Source organism: Oreochromis aureus, linkage group 5, assembly GCF_013358895.1.
Source record: "Oreochromis aureus strain Israel breed Guangdong linkage group 5, ZZ_aureus, whole genome shotgun sequence".
NCBI lineage: Eukaryota > Metazoa > Chordata > Actinopteri > Cichliformes > Cichlidae > Oreochromis > Oreochromis aureus.
Window position 1 is genome coordinate 13,100,354 of NC_052946.1, and position 20,192 is coordinate 13,120,545.

The 20,192-nt window shown below is 39.7% G+C and overlaps 3 protein-coding genes across 8 annotated transcripts; 1 reads left to right on the top strand and 2 right to left on the bottom strand.

The window, feature by feature from the left end:
• Positions 1-708: 708 nt before the first annotated feature.
• Positions 709-4,252, bottom strand: rfesd (Rieske (Fe-S) domain containing). Of its 2 annotated transcripts, none has more exons than XM_031747862.2 (4): positions 4,165-4,252; positions 3,117-3,290; positions 2,884-2,918; positions 709-1,296 (listed from the first exon to the last, which is right to left on the bottom strand). In XM_031747862.2, the coding sequence occupies exons 2-4, from the start codon at positions 3,271-3,273 to the stop codon at positions 1,009-1,011; spliced, it is 480 nt and encodes a 159-aa protein (XP_031603722.1). In that variant the 5' UTR covers positions 3,274-3,290; positions 4,165-4,252; the 3' UTR covers positions 709-1,008. The 2 variants fall into 2 exon arrangements, with proteins under 2 accessions (XP_031603722.1, XP_039467908.1); XM_039611974.1 differs by having other exon boundaries at positions 3,117-3,287; positions 4,165-4,240.
• Positions 4,253-4,924: 672 nt separating this feature from the next.
• nudt2 (nudix (nucleoside diphosphate linked moiety X)-type motif 2) lies at positions 4,925-7,742 on the top strand. 2 transcript variants are annotated; one of them, XM_031747864.2, is made up of 3 exons: positions 4,925-5,004; positions 6,770-6,912; positions 7,004-7,742. In XM_031747864.2, the coding sequence occupies exons 2-3, from the start codon at positions 6,786-6,788 to the stop codon at positions 7,324-7,326; spliced, it is 450 nt and encodes a 149-aa protein (XP_031603724.1). In that variant the 5' UTR covers positions 4,925-5,004; positions 6,770-6,785; the 3' UTR covers positions 7,327-7,742. The 2 variants fall into 2 exon arrangements, with proteins under 2 accessions (XP_031603724.1, XP_031603725.1); XM_031747865.2 differs by lacking the exon at positions 4,925-5,004 and adding an exon at positions 6,221-6,459.
• Positions 7,743-10,589: 2,847 nt separating this feature from the next.
• Positions 10,590-20,059, bottom strand: ube2r2 (ubiquitin-conjugating enzyme E2R 2). Of its 4 annotated transcripts, none has more exons than XM_031747720.2 (6): positions 19,447-20,059; positions 18,877-19,066; positions 15,740-15,826; positions 15,507-15,604; positions 14,583-14,717; positions 10,590-14,487 (listed from the first exon to the last, which is right to left on the bottom strand). In XM_031747720.2, the coding sequence occupies exons 2-6, from the start codon at positions 19,051-19,053 to the stop codon at positions 14,202-14,204; spliced, it is 783 nt and encodes a 260-aa protein (XP_031603580.1). In that variant the 5' UTR covers positions 19,054-19,066; positions 19,447-20,059; the 3' UTR covers positions 10,590-14,201. The 4 variants fall into 4 exon arrangements, with proteins under 4 accessions (XP_031603580.1, XP_039467905.1, XP_039467906.1 ...); XM_039611971.1 differs by having other exon boundaries at positions 18,877-19,077; XM_039611972.1 differs by having other exon boundaries at positions 18,877-19,094.
• Between the last annotated feature and the right edge of the window lie 133 nt (positions 20,060-20,192).

The following is a 20,192-nucleotide window of genomic DNA, read 5'->3' on the forward strand; positions in this document are numbered from 1 at the left end:
ATGCACAGAGGGGCTCTATACCCCACAGCATTTCTGCTCTCAACCAATGTCACTATTGTACAATTCTGGTACAGAAACAGAGAAATAATCTGAATGTGACAGGCTGTCTTGACCCTTCATATCAAATGGTTAAGAAATGCTACAGCCTCATTCTTTTGCACTGCATGTGAAGTATAGGAAAGCTATGCATTAAGTCACATTAAGTCTACTGACATGTGATTAAATTAATAATAATAACACTAACTGTATGTATTTTCCCTGCTTTGTGAAATTTTTAATCCATCCATCCATCTTCTTTTGCTTATCCAGCTAATGCCTGCAGTTGAGCTACAGCCTACCATAGCTGCCATAGGGGAGAGGTGGAGTGTATCCTGGACAGGTCACCAAATCTAGTTGGATACAATACTGGATACAAATAAAAGTATCCACAACAAAAACCATACATTTTATACAAAATATGCAGGGCCCCCTCAGTGGCCGCAGAGCCAGCCAAATGCCTGCTGGATCTGCAACCCTCCAAGACTTCTTGGATTATCTAATTTCTCAGCAAACAGGTTTTTGTTTTTTGTAGTTACTGGGAAAAAAAATATATGACAATAATCCCAAATACATAAATCTAGTGCTACTGATTCCTTCCCTGTATGCATACTACACAAAGAGTATTGGATGTCACTGTCCTATATGAGATGGATGACACAGAAATCAAAATTCATCCTTAGAAATGTTTATTTAGAGATGGAGATGATGACAAACAGACATCAATGTTAAATGCCAATGCTTTACCAGTGCTTGAAATAAACCATCACCCGTACAAACGTGTAAATACAGTCAATAACGACCAAAAACAAGAGCCACTTTAGAGCTATCTATCCAACTGAGTGCTTATAAATTGACCACAGAGTACATGTCATCACTAACAACCTCGCCATACAGTCATCATACAATTATTTAGAGGAGATCAGAGCAGACAAAAAGAGAACACTTGGGTGCAATCTTCATCCATTACTGTCAAGATGTTTCCTTCTCAGATGCTTCAGCTTTGGCTCTTTCTATCTTGCCTTTTTCTCCTTGGTAGTAATCTGATTCGATCCAATCTGGGTCATCAGAGAGCTTGACGTAGATCTCCCCGTTGTTCTCTGTGACTGTGTGCGTTCTCTGCTTCACACCCTTGGAGTACCATCTGGGCACAGGTGGCTTTTCCTTGGGGTTGGTCCCTTTGTATAAGCACTCCCCTTTGGCTAGAGTGAGCTTGTACTTATGCTTCGGACAAATTATGCACAGCTTGCCATTAATTTCCTGCATGTGGACAAAAGGCAGGTAAATGACCTTGTCTGTATGTCATTTTAGGTTTATTTGCACTATAACATAATAATACAATATCCTCACAGCCTCAGCCCAGCATTTGCCTTTAGTCATTTTGGTGCAGATACAAGAATATGTTAAATCAGGAATGAGGTAATAACTTAAGCCAAGGCAAAGAAAGTTTATTTATATATCACCCTCAAATGCTATAGTCATTCAAGGTGGTTTAAAGGGGAAAAAAAGAAGAAAAAAGAAATAATAACTATAATAATACAGATACCAGATTACTTAAAAGCAGTAGTGATTAATAACATTTCTTAAAAACAGCCAAGGTTAGAGAAGATCTGACCTCAGTGGTAGTTAGTTCCAGAAGTGAGCAGTGTAACTGCTAAATGGCTTATCACACTGATTAGTTTCAAATCCATGAACCACTAGAAAGAGTTATTATAGTATTCTATGTACTAATTAGTTTTTATTTTTATTTAGTTTTGATTTTTTGTGTCTTATTCAGTTTATTTTTTATTGTTTGAAAATGTTAAATTAGTTTGGACTGTAAGTGATACTTTATGGGGGGCATATGTCAGAAACAAGATTTAGGAAAATGAATTCACGCATTACAAAAGAAAATACACAACTTTTTAAAACCAGTTGACTCACAGTTTTGTATGTAGATATTCATCTCAATAAAAATGCCTATCAGTGACTCCTCAGGCAAGTTGTAATAAGATTTTTTACCAATTAAATTAGAGCTTTGACAAGCAATCTTGTATTCTTGAAAGATGTCACTAAGAGGAAGGATATCCATGTGAAATAAGAGGGGCCCAAGAATTGATCCGTGTGGGACTCCATGAAGCATTGGGCTTTCTCTGTTTCATAAGCATCAACAAATCTTTAATGCATGATTTAAATCATATAAGAATTGTTCCTGTAAGACCCACCACATTTTCTGAACTGTCTAATAGTGTGTTATGAGCTATGGTATTACATACATAAAATCTGCACAGTACCAGGGTAGTCAGTTTGCCTGAGACTGTATTCAGGTGAATATTGTTTTATACCTTCATGAGAGCAGATCCTGTCCTGTGGTGATGAAAGCCCGATTGAAAGATGACATAATAACAATTAATATTCAAGAAATTACTAATTTAATTAAAAACAACTTTTCTAAATAATTCTACCAATAAATGGAAGGTTAGAAATAAACCCATAACTATTAAGTGCAGCAGGATCCACATTTCTCTTTTTCAAGTGGGGTGGACAACTGCAGTCTTTGATGATGCAGGGAAAATACGAGAAAGGAACCATTCCCAGTTTTCAAGAGCTCAGCGGCTAAGCTGCTGAAAAGTAGTTTTAAGATGTGGGGAAGTGTATTCAGACAGCAGGTACTGGGGTTAAGATGAGGCACTATTTGTTTAAGGCTTTTGTAGTGAATGGCAGTAAATTCAGACATGAAAACTGTGTTAAGTGTTCATGTCATGGTGTTTAGTTAAATTACTGCTTGAGTGATTGTAGAAGATATTTGCTCTGATATTTTGGAATGTTGTCTTGATCTAACCCTTGTAATTTAAACCTGAAACTCACCTCAATGTCGCCATTGTTCAGCATTCCTCCAGCATCTGCCGAAATGACGGAGTATCAGTGTATCACAAAATAAACAAACACACTAACATTTTGCTAAAAAGGAAACACTTTCCAGATGACATGTGCTAAAATGTTCAATAATTTATTAATGAAGTCCAGTGTTAAAGGTCCCGGTGTATTTCCTCTCTCTGCAGTGACCACTATGAGTTTTTCACTAGAAAAACGGCACTTACGGTAACAGTAAGAATCCATAGCATAGAAGACTCCCTGGTGGTAGATAATCAGTATATCCCGATCTTCTATTGTTCTGAAAGACCGCTTTGCTTCAATAAGTTCATCCTTCTTGCCCACGAAATGGAGGCCTCTTGCTGACTGCTCGTTCTCCTCCATGTGTCTGCCAAATGCTGCTTTGAGGTCAAGAAGGTCATATCATAATTTTTCAATATGTTAATCTAAAACTTTCCAGTACCAGTTCTCAAGGTTGTGTGTATTTGTCCCTCCATCATTCTCACATGTGGGCCAAAGTGACTATGGTGTATTTTAGGGTAAAAACTTCCACTGAATCCACACACGTAAAAAAGTGTGGGCTTTGGATTCGTCACTGGGATTATTGTGTTGGCACCTCACATCACAGTTGTCAGCTTAAATTAAGTCCAGAACAACTCAAGAACACTCAAGTAAGAACATTTCTTGGCACTGATCAGCTCTGCTCCAAACACACCAAGGCCCTGAGATTTAAGCCCTATTATCTGTCTCATGATTATTTGGTATCCATCGTAGTATAGAAAAAAAAGCTGCTGTGCTAAATACAAGAGAACAGTGATTTCACTAAATGACCTACATGAACTGGCACAAACTGTATGGGAAATACAAAAACAAAAATACTGACAGATTCAGCTGTCATCATTCAACACAAGAACGGGTTATCGAGAGATCAGAGTGCTACATCATCTCCACGTCTGATCTCCTTGTAGGCAGCATATACCAAAAATATCTGAATGTGAGGATGATTCATGTTCATGTATAGTGGAGTGGAATAATGAGCCCTACACACAGGATGAGTAAGCACAGTAGTAGTAGCAGCGAAAGTCACATGCCCTGAAGCCTGTGGCCAAAGCACAGCCAGCTGAAATGAGCAAGCAGGAAATATAATGAAATATCAGGAAGAAGAAAAGTCTTCAAGTGATCCTTTAAGGACTTTCAGTACCTCTGCGCCCCTCTCTCTCCTCATATGGTGGTTTTGCTTCAAAAATAACTCATTTTACTTTTGCATCGCCTTACCTTGAAAGTCAGCCGCCGTATCTCCTCTGTCAAGCTGAACAAGTGTACTGCTGACAGCCCAGGGTTGTGTGGGAAAAATGGGGGCTCATCTCTATTATCTTCAGACACAAGCTGTCTGTTGGTTGGTCCTACACTGGATACATTTCTTATCAGTTTCTCTCAGGCACAACAGCTACAAAGATTGTAAAGAAATGCGTACGTGTTGGTTTAAGCGTTCACTGGGAGAGATTTCTATCATTTTCTTTAAAATGAAAATCTAGTTATTTAAATCACATATAAGTACATTTAATATTTTTTTTTTATTTTAGTCCAATGCGTTCAACTGCTTTGGGATTCACCCCAAAATTAAAATAATTCAAGCTTAATTATCAGTAAAACGAGCAGTAACGGTAGCTTTATAAAATTAGGAGATAATTTTTTTTTTTTTTTATCAAAACTGGCTTTTATACTAGTGTTTTGATTCTACAGCTGACGCTATTGGTCAGAGATTTTGTTTTTTTCATGTGAAAGAAAAATATAATGTTATATTTTACATACATGCATTATGTACAATACATTATTATTAATTAATTATTGACTTAATAACCGGTTTGTATAGTAACATTATATTATAGAGACAACAGAATATTTGCTAACAGGAACAATTTAGTGATGTAATGCTATATTAACATACGTTATATAAGCCAATATTAGAATACTTTTTATATTTATTGATTGGTTTGGACTTGATTTGATAATTTTTGGTGTTCTACAAACCGGAACTATCTGTGTCATTCTTTGCGGAGTGCCCGGACTATTTTCTCGGCGCTCCGCTCTCTCTTCCTTGTCAAATCATTCACTGTGAGTAGTTTGTGCTGGTTTCTTGAAAATAATTGACTTATAATGGCTTCGTGCAGTGTGTGAGCATGAGGTGAAGATCAGCAGTGTGTCCGGTGGAGCAGAAACATGCACAGTGATAAGAGAGACCATAAAAGCGGCGGTTGAAGCTCATATTAGGCTTCACATCTGATTTGAAAGCTAGCTAACCGTGTGCTGTAAATACTAACACATTTCTTTCCGTCAGTAAATATTTAACCGTCGAGACTGTGTTTTACAAAACAAATCCATAGAATCTGTTATAGAATTAGTCTTTAACTGTGGCTTGATTTTAAAATAAATATATAAAAGAATTAGTCTTCCCGCAAAGCTACATTTCAAAACCTGTACTGAGCTGGTTTAGAGTGTTTATAACTATTTTCACAGGACTTAGTACCACATGTACAATAATAAATGTTCCCATCATTCCTCTTTACAGTAACTAACTAACAAAAAGCGATATGCACAATTTACTAGTACTGGGTTGAACCCCCTTTGGTTTTCAGGACTGCCTTAATTTTTCTATGGGTTATGGTCCATATTGACATGACAGCATGTCAATATAACGTTAATTTCCTGTTCCAACATACCCCAAAGGAGCTTTTTTGGCCATTCGAATACAGTGAACAGCCTGGCTTAAAACTTGTCATGCTCAAGAAACCAGTTTGAGATCATTTGAAGTTTGTGATATGGCACAATATCCTCCTGGAAGCAGCCATCAAGCGATGGGTACACAGTGGTCTTAAAAGGAATGACGCGCAGGCTGTGAAGTTAAAATTGGTACCAAGAGGCCAAACTGTGGCAAGATAATAATTCCCACACCATTACACCATCACCACCAGCCTGATGCATGGTTGGATCCATGCTTTCATCTTATTTACATAGAATTCTGACCCTACCATTCAAATGTTGCAGTAGAAATCGAGAATCATCAGACCTGGCAACATTTTTACGGCCATCTTCTATTGTTCAAGTTTGGTGAGACCGTGTAAATTGTTGTTTCAGTTTCTTGTTCCTGCTTCAAGGTTTGACATGCTGTGGATTTAGAAATGCTCCTCTGCATACGTTGGTTGTAATGAGCAGTTATTCGAGTCCCTCCTGTCAGCTCAAAGGAGTCTGGCCATTACTCTAAACTCTGGCATCAGCAGAGTATAGTCAAGCAGTGAACTGCCACTCACAGCGTATTTTCTGTGTTTCAGACCATTCTCTGTGAACCGTAGAGATGGCCTTGTGGCAAAATCTCAGTAGATCAGCAGTTTCTGAAATACTCAAACCATCCCATCTGGAACCAACAGCCATGAAAAGCCACTTAAATCACCTATTCTGACATGCACTTTGAACTTCACCAAGTCGTCTTGACCATAAAGTTGTGGCCACGTGATTGGCTGATTAAATATTTGGATTAATACAGTTGAGCAAGTGTACTTAACAAAGTGGCCTGTGAGTATATGTACATTTGTCTGTGTTAATATTTGTGGGCATGTGCACCTTATCTGTAAAATACACATTTATGTAACAAATGCAAAACATGATGCATAAACAACAAAAAATGACTAGCACTGGACTTTTATTAAGGCACTGTTGAAAGAAATGTTATATTTTAGTTGAGTGCAGGATGCCTGAGTTTGTGGTTTGACACTTTAAATTTGTTCTGTATCTGCTGTTATAAAATGTTGTCATCATCCAATAAAGTCCTTAGTTTTCTGGAAAGCGAACACAAAATAACAGAGGAATTGTGTTTGTGTATAAGTTGCTTTAACAGGAAGATGGTACTGCGAGCCTGTGGCTTTATCATATTTCGCCGTCTAGTCGGCCGCATCCCTTCTCCAGGCAATATCGAGTATCTCCTCCTGCAGACATCTTATGGGGAACACCACTGGACGCCACCGAAAGGTGTGTTTAAGAAACACTAGATTGATTTTTTCTTCATTACAGAAAGTCACACATTAATGAGTCTTTTTTTTTCTAATAAATTCACCATAAGGTCATGTGGACCCAGGTGAGGATGACCTCACCACAGCACTGAGAGAGACCAAGGAGGAGGCGGGGCTGGGGGCAGAGCACCTGAAAGTGATAAAAGGCTTTGTTCAGGAGTTGCACTATGAGGTGCGTGGCAAACCCAAAGAGGTGCTGTACTGGTTGGCCGAGCTGAAGGACCCAGGGACTGCTGTGACTTTGTCTGATGAGCACCAGGATTACCGCTGGGCCCAGCTGGAGGAAGCCTGCACTCTGGCCCGGTACAAAGACCTGCAGGACACACTGAGAGCAGCACACAGACACCTAGAGGCATGTCAGGACAAACAATGATGTGTCACAGAGGAGAGGATCATAAATGGGAAGTAACTGCCTGCTGGTATGTGGGATTGTACCTTTTTCTGGAAGAGCATCTGTTTTGAAAGCACTGCTCCTAATTCCTTTAATTGAGTGAGTCTGACTTTCCCTGCCTTGTCTTTCTTTAAATACTTTCCAGAACCTTATGTAAGAGAAAGACTCCCTTAAGTCACAAAAAATCACAAAGAAAATAAAATCAACAGTTGAATACTAATTACTGCACAAAAATACGACTGTGCCCTTGAATCTCCTTAGTAATAGGATTAAATGCATAAATGATGCGTTTTTGATTGTAAATAAGCTGTATTGCAGGTTTGTGCATTACAGCTGTTTTTTTGGTCATTTTTTTTCGGTCTGTCTCCACTTTGAATTAAATTTAGACCAACATGAAAGTTTTCTCCTACCTTTGATACTTACTCAGCTTTACATCATTTCTGAATGGATTGTTTTGTTTTTTGTTTTTTTAAACATGTATTACAAAGATGCAAGGGGATACTGGGCTAAAAATAGAACAGTCGAGTGAAACACTAATGATAAAAATAAACTGTAAACAGCAGATGCTGCCACATGGTGGGGACAAACAGTTTTTTTCCCCTAAAGCTGCACATTTGGTATCACAAGCATAAAATAGCAGCACATAGCAGAGCAAAGACAGCAGCAGCAGATAACTAACATCATCATTGTCTACATTAAATATAACAGTTAAAAAAAACAACATATTTGGATCTGAATACATTTATTTGCTCAGAAGCAAATGGTGAGAATAAACATCCTTTTCTTGGGTACTGCTGCTCTTTTATATAAGTACAGTTAGACAGTCTGCTCTGGATTTCACGATAGAGGATTATGCCTTTGCTTGAAAGGATAAAATGAGAGTTTTTGAGGAAAAAAATGTGTGCCTTCAACTCAAGAAGCAGAATGGGAGCGCTTATGGTTTTAATTACCTGTCATCTGTCATTATGAAGACACAAGCGGGCAACGGCCGTGATCATGTAAGTGGAGGTCACTGAAACACCGATACATCTGCCTCAATATACTAGAAAATATAATATTTACAAAAAGGTAGGTCAGTAATTATTTTTTATGTGTGCCAAGAGATTACAAGCTCTTCCAACAAATATTAAAAGCCGACTAATGGATTTGAAATTACCCTCACGAGTAAACATTAACAGTGAAGTATGCTACTTTTTTAGCTTCTTTTTATGCCATAGTGTTTCCTAATATCATCTCGCACAGTAATCCAGAACCCCCCTCTGCAGCCACTTCTTTGATCTCTTCAGGGGCAAAACCACCCAACTCACCCGAGGCATGTAGTCTTTCCAGCGTGTCCTGGATCTTCCCCAAGGTATCTTCCTGGTGTTCTATGACAAAAACACCTCACTACAAGGTGCCCTGGAGACATCCTCGTCAGAACACTGAATCACTTCAGTGAGCTGTTTTTGATAAAGAAAAGTAGCAGCTCTACTTCCAAATGACTCCTCACCCGATCTCTACGGCTGAGCCCAAACACACTTCAGATGAAACTCACATCTACTGCTTGTTTCTGTGATCTTATTCTTTTGGTCACTAGCCAGAGCTCATGGCTGTAGATAGATAAGACTGGTAAATTGACAGCTTCACTTTCCAGTATAATACCCTCATCACTACCAACACCGCACCACCCCACGTATTTATCTTCCACTCCACTCCTCACTCGTGAACAAGAGCCAAGATAATTAAATTCCTTCAACAGCTCCAGCTGCAGAAGCTCTTGGGAAGAGTGTTACTACTGGCAATGTGGGCCATGCTTTTGTGATGGTTGTACAGGGACTGAATAGTTTATGACAATGAGCCAGGTGCACCATTCTCCCTAAGCAGCCGGACACCCCAAAGGACGCAGTTATATGCCCTCTCCAAGTCCACTCTAACAGAGGGACCCACTGCATCAGTACACTGGCAAGACCTTTCCAGGTGAGCTGAAAAGTGTGATTCCCATGTAATTGTAGCACACACAGTTACAAGAATAGTTACAGGAATCCCTGTATCATCGCCCCAGTCTGCTAATCCAGAGTCACTGCTCCAGACTTCCATAAAAACTTTGCAGAAGAGATTCAACCAAGAATGCCCCAAAACATCATGAACCTTGAGGAAGTCAGGGTGAATTCCAGCCACCCAGTGGCACAGTCATCTAGCAGTTGTTTTAGTATCTTTGTCACCTTAGCCATAGTGATGGCCCTCACCAGCTTTGTCTCTAGACTCACTTCTTTACACATATAAATTGGGAAAACCCAGGCACTGAACTTGGGTGATATAAGAAAGATACAAAGAGTTTAAAATCCTTGAAGATTTTTTAATCCATATCCTTGGGTACAAAGTCTGGAATGAGCAGGCTCGACTGCAGGCATACTTGTGGTTCGTAGAGTTTCTAAAACTAGAATGGGAGGCCAAGTGTTCACTCTCAGGCTCCTCTCCTGTGGAACCAGCTCCCAGTTTGGATTCAGGAGACAGAGAGTAGAGACACCCTCTGTACTTTTAAGATGAGCCTTAAAACTTCCCTTTCGATAACGTTTGTAGAGGACTGGGTCAAACGATCCAAACTATCCCTTAGTAATACTGCTTTAGACTAATGGGAGAGTTTATGAGAAAGCCACCTCTCCTCTACTCCCCTCTTTTAACTTAACTCTCATCCACTTTCTCAGTTTGTTTAGTCCTTGTCTTTGACTTTGGTCTCTCACTATTCTCCTCCTTTCCCCCCTATTTCACCTCGTGCACAAACAGTCAAAGCAGATGTCTGCCCCTCCCTGAGGCTGGTTCTGCTGGAGATCTCATCCTGTGAAAGGGGAGTTTTTCTTCCCCACTTTTGCCAAGTGCTGCTCATAGAGAATTGTGTTTGGGTTTTCTGTCTCTAAAAGTGGAGGATCTTTATGTTACTATGAAAATCCCTTGAGATATCTATTATTGTAAACTGGTGATTTATAAACGAAAGAAGAGAAAGAGAAATCCTACAGTAACACATCTTCCTAAAAACTATATCCTTGTGACTGTGGGTACACCACAAACCTTATTGGAAATGTATGTTGGAACTACATGTTACTAATGAAAATGTAATCCATTTTTACCAATCTGATTATTATAAATTGATTTCAAGCGCCAAGGCAGAAATCCTCTATAGCTCAACACTCAAAAATTGACTAGCATCACTCACTTAGTTTGAGAGTAATCAAGGGTAAGTGGCTCAAATAAGGTGAAAATCCTTTCAATAGGCTTTGATGACATACTGTTTTATTTCTTATGATTTTCAAACTGAACCACCATTACTATCCATTTGCATATCACTCCTAATTTTAGTCAAAAATCAAACTTGCTGTGTTGTCCATTTTTCATGACATGTGGGCTTAGCAGCAACAGATATCTGAGCCATATTGCAAAAATCCAACAAGGTCATGTTCTTTTTTTTCCTTTTCTGTTTTCTGGTTTTTTTTTTTTGAACAATAGAAACTTTGAGTGACATTTGCATCCTCACAAACAAAATGATGGGAAAAAAAATGAAATAAGATGAAACCGACAAGGACAGCATAAACATCATTAGGTGTGGACAGACTGTGGTACCATTGTGGACAGCTCCATCAGCAGAGTGTGGGACCATGCCAATGTCTCAGGATGACCTCACTGTGTCCACCCACACTTTAGAAAATACACGCCTGTGATTCACACTCACACACAGAGAATAAACAAAGCAAATGATTTCATTCAGTTTTCTATGCAACTGCGTGTGGAATAACATGTTAAAATTATGGATTGTGACTCATTTTATTTAATCATTTCTTTTTTTTTGTTTCTTCTTCTTTAGCATTAATAGTCCGTGGCCTTCTTAGCATTTCTCCATCTCCCCTCAGGATAAAAAGAAGGCATACGTTTTATTTAAGAAGTGGAGAGTTCTAATACTGAAGCTGATTAAATTGATCATCAAATTGCTACCAAAAGGGCTACTCTAGATCTATTTATTTCTCTAATGTGAATTCAGATTTCTAAATTTTGGGTGAAAGGCAAAAACCTGGCAAAAAGCATTCGTGACATTTTAGGAAATGCAGTTATTTGTTTTTTGTGCTGAGAGTGAGACTAGAAGATTGATATAACAATTCATTTTTACATTTCTTAAAGATGTTTTGTTAAATTAGCAAAAGTAATAATTAATAACCTTTGATTATAATCCAAAATTTAAATGTTCTCATATCAATCATCAGCATCAGAAAGCATGCATTTCCCAAAATGTTCAGCTCTCTCTTTAGCAGACACATGTGAGATTTGTACTTTCCATTGTTTACTACCAAGCTTACTTCTTTCTACATGGTGATGGGCAAAAATGGTGATCACAACAAGAAGAAGTCCAGAATCTCAATCATATTTCCACCTCCTCTTGTGGCTTGGTATCAAATCCATTCAAAGTCTGGTTTAGGAGTGAATATTGTTTGTCGCCGTTCTCAACAGAATCCAGTCTTTGCGAACCTCCAAAGCACAAGGCCAGGAGACAATACTTCACTCCTTTGGCTTCACATTAAAATCCAAAAGGTTATGTCTCTAAGAGTCTACTCAATCTGCATTAAATCCATTACATGCATCCATTCGTCCATAGTCTTTAAAATGAATGAATGTGGGGCTGGACTTGTTTTCCTTGGCATAAAATCCATCCATTGGAGTCACAACCCCAGTGCTCCACTGTGTTCAATGAGCAACTGGTTCTTAAAACATAGCTCAAAATGCGTGGTTTACTCGATGCGACACAATGACACTGTTCAGTGTGTTCAGAAGCTTAATACTCAAAATGTGTGTCGTTTTTTTTTTTTTTTTTTTGTTTAAATCAGTCAAATCCTCAGATGATTCACGCCTCCAGAAACAGCACTTGAACAAAGTGCCTACAAACTGAATGGTTCATCAACTGGACTACTGAAACAAAGGAAAACCCTGACATCATAGTCAATATGAATAGCAAATGTAAATATACACACGGGGATAACAGGCAATCAGTGTCGTATTCATTCAAATGCAAATGTGTATCTAAGCTGCATGTTGATCTTTGTCCCTGTCGATAAACAAGACTCTGGATGTGGTGTAGCACAGTAACAACATCCAGTTTTCAATAAGTTGCATTGAAGCATCAATTGGGAGTCACAGGGCACAAAAAAAAAGAGAAGATTTTCACATCTATCGCAACATAATGCGAGCATTGCATTGGGGAGAAAGAGATGCATTTTGATTTTCTTTACCCTACCGAAAACAGAATGACTTAACGGACCCCAGTCTGCACTAACAGTAACATTCAGTGATGAGTAAATGCTTGAAGAGGGATCGGAAACTTTCAGAGCAATCTTAGCCCTCTAATGAGACCAAGTGAGACATAAAGAAAAGGAGGCGGAGGTGAGGAGCAGGTGTGTCTTAAGATTCTCTTTGCTTTTTCTCTCTCAGTGAAAGTCTGTTGAGGCCCTGAGGTTTACGAGGCAGAGAGAGGTGCAGGAGGCTATACGAGAACACTCTTCTCCCCCTCCCCCTTAATGAAATAACGCTGCTTCGCCGGAAAATGAGGGTACTACTGAAGGTGGACCGCCAGAGCCTGCGTTTGCACGTTTAGGTTGATTGCATCAAAGTCGAACAGGCAAGCGTTTGGGACAGAGATATTCTGCCGGGGGGGCACAATGAACGGCTGTGACGTGACGAGCCGACCAGCTCATCGACTGGTTAATGAGCCAAAGGGGTAAGTGTCCATTAACCAGCCTGTGTGAGCCTTCTGAGAAAATACAAGTGACGGTCAAATAAACACATAAAAACAGCAACAAGGACAGACACAGTGGATAAATCCAACCTTTCTTCCAACCCAAAACCAAACAATCCGTCATGGGGCTGGCCAGTGACAGTGGAGTTCAAGAGACCACCACAAGGACTATTTGTTTTCATCATTTATCAAAGCTAAGACAATTTGCTTACTTACAGGATGATATTCAAAATCAAAGTGTTCTTTTAGCTTTAGGAGATGTGCATCAGGAAATATTGATATACTGGGAGATTTTGTTTTACCGTGTATCTAGTAGGATTCAAATATATGTGTATGCCTACTACACCGTAATATTTATTATGTCATTGCTGCTGTTGGCTAAACTGATTTTCCTAAAACCAAGGTGTGACTTTAACAACCTACTCTTTCTAAAACAAAATGACTGGTTTAGCAAGACAACACTGAAATTTAATGGCTGAAGGCTAAACTTAACCACAACCAAATAACGTAAAGTAAGGTATGTGAGCAGCTGTGTAAATGAGATTGTAATACAGCGAGGCATAATCTACTTTGTGACTTGGATGCGATTGAACACATGCTAACAATAAAGAAACACTCTAATGCTCAAGTCTGCAGAAGCACGCCATCTTTGTGGTTTATGGTAATGAGGAAAAGGCCAGACCCTCAAACTCCTCCATGGCACATTTTAAAAATGTGAAACATGTTTTCAAATCAATATACACCTTCAGGACACTCTCAAACAGTGCTGGAGAAATAAAACATTTGTTGCCACACAGAGTGCGAGCTGTAATTAAGGCAAACGGTGGAAACGCCAAATTCTGCTTTCAGCGAGAACAGTACCTACAACGTTTTGCTGAAAAGTTACGTAACAGCATCAAAGGAATTGCATTTGACCCAACGCTTGTATTAGTTTAATAAATGATGAAAGATTTTTTTTTTGGCAGTAGTCTTTTGACCCCATTGTATGTGCAAATATACATGTGCACACATACACACACACACACACACACACACACACACACACATATAGAAAAAAAAGAAGAAGGGTGGTGGAGTTGGCAGGAAGAAGTTATCATCCAGATCATCACGAGTCTTCGTTGCCAGAGTCGTCCTGGTTGTCGTAACATCTGGTGGACGTCCCGCAGTCCTCCACGGTGCCGATTCCCCCGGCTTCACCTACAGACTCCATCTCACTCTCGTCCTCCTCCTCGTCCTCCTCTTCCATGTCGTCGTCGTAGAGGTCGTCATAGAGAAGGTCTGAACTGCGGTCCTGAGAAGGAACCCGGGTCTGGATGCAGTACTCGGCCAGCGTGGTGGGCACTTTGACACCGTCGCGCTCCGCCTCTGCTGCTGTTGACATCACTTGCTTTCTGTGAGCAAACGCAGAGGAGGTGTGTTTTTTTTTTTCTCCATGTTGCATAAAATACATTTCTTCAAAGTAACTACAGAGTGTGTTCATTTGTACCTGATAATCTCTGCATACTCCTTGTCCTTGCCTTTGCTGTCCCTCCATTTGCGAAACATAACTGAGGCATCCACATTGGCTGGGGAGAAGGTGTTTGGCTCGTTGAGCAGAGAGATCACACTAAGCAGGATGGTCCTGATTATCAGCACGCACACACACACACACAGAGTGGAAATGAGGACACTGTAATATCAGATGTCGTCGTCGTCGTCATATGAAAGAAAACCTCTACACAAGCTTTTTGAAACCTCAGAAGCTGTATCCCAGCTCAGAGAGAGGCGTTACCTCACCTCTTTCCCCTCGTGGCTCAATTACATTCTACACCCAATCTGCTCAAGTTTTCAAACACAGACTCAGCACTTTAATACAACTCTGTGTTTCTTGCTGATATGCTAAATTTAGAAGAAATTCAGAAAGCTACCCTACAGTGGTGTCTACCGCTACAGATAGAATACAGAACAAAGAAATGGTAGAAGATAATTATATCCAATTCTTAATTTCACTTATGAAAATTAAATAGGACCTAGATCCAATTTTTGTGTCACAAAAAATGTCTAATTTAGCCAAAAGGAAACTGAACCACAGCTAGCTGTTCCTAACAGCAGCATTTTTAAACTCGATCTGCTAGTTTTTGGCAGAAATCAGAAACTGAGGGGTCTAGTGGGTTCATGCCTGTCTAACTTGTCCCCACCCCTGAATTCTTCATGTTCAAACATGCAGTATTAAAACAGAACTGTAAACTGACATCACTTGAGGTAGTATGTCAGGCTTCACACAGCTCCCACCGGTGTTACAGTATGCTCTAAACAATTCTTTTCATGCTTGTACATGTAGGAGCAAGACTCCCCCAAGACTTATCAACAGGCCTAAAGGTGTAAAATCAGTGAAGGTGAAGTTGGACCAGAAGGTTTGCTAAGAAATTACCTGACATTCTGGGTGGGGTTCCACCTTTCAGAGGGCAGCTCCCCACTCTGAGGATCGTCAACAGGGGGATGTAAGATCGAGATACACACATCTCCATTCTGAAGACCAAAAGACATAAAGGAACATTTGTCAGGAAAACACAAACGCGGCAGCGTCTTTAAACAAATCCATTTTAAAAAGGGAATAAATGCCAAACTGCAAACACGAAAGCATTAAGATCCTTCAGGACAAACCTCATAGATGTTGGGGTGCCACATCTTGGTGAGGAAGCGAAAGGTCGGTGGGGAGTATGGGTAGTCAACTGGGAACTTGATGTGAGCCTGAAAGAACAAACAGAAGTCTGACTTCAGTTACTTGTACCTATGCTTCAGCCATTTAAAATCACTAGAGTCTTAACTTCAAGGAGAAAGCATCTGGAATGTGAAAAAAAAATCCACTATCCAATTAAACTGCACATGTGTATTTTTATTTGTGCAATAAAAAATTATAATTAGCAATTTCACCAAAAAGTATGACAATGGAATCAAAAAGCTACATTATGTAGATGTTGACAGTAGATTTAAGTTGCTATGGGGACAATTCATACACGCATATAAAGTAAATAAAAATATATTTAAAAAATTATGGCCCACTCTTTGCATCATTACCATTGCAACACCTCGATTCTTTTCTTTTTCATCCATTGTGTTACAGAAATGTTGCTGTGCTTGGGATCGCTGTCCCATTGGCAGGCAGAAGGCCTCACATTTAACTCTAGAACACGTTTGTATACAGAGAAGCTCACAGTCAACTCCATGACTGCAAGGTGCCCAGCTGCTCAGGTTCTGTGGCTGTAAAAACAGCTCAAATCACCACTCCTCCACCACCGTTCTTTACAGTTGGTATCACGTCTGCTTTTCTGCAAACATGGTGCTGTTCATTATGGCCACACGTGTCACTTGGTCTCATCTATTCAGAGGACATTGTCTTGTGATGCATCTTTCCAAACTTCCAGTTTCTTTTTTAGAAAGAAGAGGCTTTCGCCTGAAAACCCTTCCAAAAAAAGACATACTTGTTCAGTATTTTTCTAATTGTGCTGTCATGAACATTAACATTTAACATGTTAACTGAAGTCTGTAGAATCTGAGATGTAGTTCTTGGGTTTCATGTTTCTTTGAGCATTGCACAGTCTGACCTTGGGGTGAATTTGCTGGGCTATCCACTCCTGAATGCATCAGATCTGCAAACTGCAAAGAAATCTTGCTTTTATAGAGATGGTCACACTTTCCGATGATCAGTTAATAAAAAGCATTTCATCAGTAGCACCTGACAGCTATTAATTCCTATGAAAGCAGAACTATTGTACTCAGGTGCCACAGAACTCTTGTGAAAACATGTAAAATATGTAAAATATTCATATTCCATATGTATTGGAGCAATACATATGAAGGGTCCTGCTTATTTAAGAAGGCCAAACGCCTAAGTTAGGCTGTGGCGTTACAACAACATAACTTTTAGAAGGGTGTTAAACTGGCACGCTGTCAGTTGAAAACATTTGGGGCATTATGAAAAAAAAAATACACAAAGTTTAGCAGCTGAAACCCTTTAAGTTCCTGTTTTTATTTACATTTTAAAAAGCATCCTAACTTCTTTTTGGACACAGGGTTTTAGGCAACCACAAAGTTGCTTCCTTTACCGTCATATTTTAAACCACATCACAGCAGAGAAATAGTTACACATCCAGCCATACCAACAATTAGACTGTGAATCAGCCTATATTGCCATCAGTTCCTAATTAATTTCACTGTGACGCAACATCAGATGCTTCTGTCTCTTTCTTTCCAAAGTATTATCAGAGAAAAAGGATGGTAGGCTTGGGTGTGTGTAACTCCACCTTAACTCTCGCTGAACTGCTTGCCCGTCTGATAGGACTATCATTACTCCGCAGCTAAATTACTGCAAATGTGTGACATTAAACACGTAGACGTCATGACACGCTGGCATGAGTTCCACTGCTTAGTATCAGTCGCTGAAGAAACATTTCTTTTTAAATGTGCAAACACAAGTTAACAGATCGGTGTCAAAGTAACTGTAAAGTCTAACATGTACAGTAGTTGCCTTCATGGGCATCTTTCTCTTTTCATCACTTTGAGCTTGTCTGGAGTTCTGGGTTTTCTTTATTTTCCTGTCTGCATCACAGAGTGTATCCTATATTTAAATTACTTTTGTATACCCTAAAGTGAGGACAATCAACACAACACAGAGAATTCTGGGGAATGGTCGAAAGCTGTTGCTTGACTTTAAATCCAAACACCTTTCACTTTACTCTCAGTATAATTACAGGGGACAATGAAGTTATCCCAAAATATATCATCCCTGTACAAAAGCACGATTGTGTATGGTGTAGGCTGCAGGAACCACGCAGAGTTCAGCAGTAAAAACAAAGTTACACAGAAACACCTGAATCGTGCTACAATTCACTTTCACCAGTTTTCATTAAATGAAGGTCAGCTGCACCACCCACCAGTCGGGCATTTACAAGACTAAACAAGTCATTTATTAATGTCATTAGCCACTGGCTGCCAAAGTATTCAACAAACGGGTAGTATACATGTCACTTTTCAAAAGGGAAGTCCACATTTCCTGTTTGCTAGCTATTACATAGACTGGAAAACCAGCCCAGAGTTCACTCTCACTTGTGGCATCTAATCCTGACATTTTTCTGTGCTGATGTTCCTCAAATTTTTGTGGCTAAAGACATGCCAGTTAAAAGAGTATACTACAGCAATACCTGCTCTGTCTTATTCTTCCAATCCCACTAGGCTACAGCATCATCTGAAAGCAGGTGCTCTTCATGCTACATGTTCTAAATGTTTCACCGAATATGCAACATATTTAAAGAAAAAAATATAATGAATCTAATCACGTCCCTTCTCTCTCTGTACTGAGGTGCCATTTATATCAGTCTCGTAGCTAAAAATAGCAAGCACAACCATCTTACAGTGAGGTGGGTGAGGGCTGGGTGAGGGCTGGCCGAGGAGAAGGGCAGGACAGAACGACTGAAAATGAATAAAATATAATATAAAGCCTAAAAATTTCTTGCCCATTAGAGGCAAACCACATTTCAATTACAGCTTCAAGAAGTGCAAAAAGATCTAGTTTGAAAGTTTGAGTTTGTACAGATTTTAGAAGGAGGCTAAACTACCAAGCGTTCTTGAGAGTTGTAGCAAACCCTGACACATAATTTATTACAAAGAAATCCTAGCCGATAATATATTTGGTCCCTAAACATATTTATTGTATGTGTTTTTTTGCTAATGAATAGCTTCATATGAACTCTTGAAGTAAGCATGACTTCACATAATATGTGCACTGGAAGTGATTGTCCCACCTTGAAGTAGCCTCCCTCATACAGGGTATTCGGGGGGCCGAAGATGGCCACTTCCCAGTTGTAGAGGTCAGACTCCTCCACCAGAGTGATGCGGAAGCCTTCCACTGGCTGCTCCTGCAGAGACTTCAGCTCCATCATGAGGGCCTTCTGGGAACTAGGGGTTGACTGGTGGGCCATGTTCTTTTCCACACTTCTTGACACCAGTTAGCCGCACAGATCAGTGAGAGGAAGCAGGAATTGTGGAGTGGACAGAAATATTACGAGTTTAAAGACACTGTCAGGACTCTACTCACTTTTCATGCATTTTTAATATCATGACCAGTTTGACTCAGAAAACAGCTGCAGTGTCTTAGCTTTGCTTTCATTAAGAGGAGTCTTTCTAACAAAAACGATAGGAAAAGCAAAACGCTGTAAAATTAAACCCTACATGTAAAAAAAAAAAACAAAAAAAAAAAAAAACAGCTCATAAACAATCAGGATTTGTGGCCTGCAAAGCCTGATTATGTCAGAGGTTTGGTTCGCAGGCCCATTATAGTGGGGAAAAAAGCAAAGTTAACAGAAAGTGTTTACCTCTGTCTCCTTGCACTGTGTTCGCTTCCTTACAGCTGAGCCCTGCAGGGTAAACTCATTGGCTGTCCATGCTAACCTGGCTGTGCCTTGACAAAGAGACAGTGACAATAGCAGTGGATTTTTTTTCCTGCTAAAGCCTATGGCTGCTCCTCGTGTTGTGTTTCCGAAATTCTTTGTGTGCCAGTGTTGACAGTTGACATGGAGCAAATATCACTGTAAGTCACGGTCTCCTGCGGATCATTCTTGGCTTTAAAACAGGACTCTGGCTCTCCCTGCCATCTCTCCGTGCTGCTGGTTCGGTTCGGACAGGCGCCCAGCTGATCTCTGCTTGTTTATGTTTGTTTATCTGCTCTCTGGCAGTCTCAACTTCTCCACACGTCAGCTAAACCCCTACCGAGCAACTTCGTTCAAATAGAGCAGATTTTCTGTTCTCTGTCGTCTCTCCGGCACAGTTACAGTGTAAAAGACTGAAAATTTCGAGCCCGCGGTCGCTAAAAGGACAGTAAGTGAGAGGTTTATACTCGCGAATTACAGTGGATTTAATCGATTTTTATTTTCCTCCCATCTATGCTTCCGGCTATCATTGCGCGTGTCTGCAGAACGTAAAGCGCGTATCTGAACGTGACGTGCGCGCACTCGATGTTATTTTACATTTTCGTTCGCGTGACATTTTTATGTTTTAGATTCCAAAAATACATATTTGTAAAACATATTTTAATAATATGTTATTATTTTTATGTAAGTTG

Coding starts and splice junctions, on each gene's coding strand:
- rfesd (XM_031747862.2), bottom strand. CDS start 3,273: ATGGAGGAGAACGAGCAGTCAGCAAGAGGCCTCCATTTCGTGGGCAAG. Junction 2,919..3,116: donor TATGGATTCTTACTGTTACC/GTAAGTGCCGTT, acceptor TCATTTCGGCAG/ATGCTGGAGGAATGCTGAAC. Junction 1,297..2,883: donor TGAACAATGGCGACATTGAG/GTGAGTTTCAGG, acceptor GTCCACATGCAG/GAAATTAATGGCAAGCTGTG.
- nudt2 (XM_031747864.2), top strand. CDS start 6,786: ATGGTACTGCGAGCCTGTGGCTTTATCATATTTCGCCGTCTAGTCGGC. Junction 6,913..7,003: donor CCACTGGACGCCACCGAAAG/GTGTGTTTAAGA, acceptor ATTCACCATAAG/GTCATGTGGACCCAGGTGAG.
- ube2r2 (XM_031747720.2), bottom strand. CDS start 19,053: ATGGCCCACCAGTCAACCCCTAGTTCCCAGAAGGCCCTCATGATGGAG. Junction 14,718..15,506: donor AACCCCACCCAGAATGTCAG/GTAATTTCTTAG, acceptor GCTGATAATCAG/GACCATCCTGCTTAGTGTGA. Junction 14,488..14,582: donor GAGTATGCAGAGATTATCAG/GTACAAATGAAC, acceptor GTTTGCTCACAG/AAAGCAAGTGATGTCAACAG.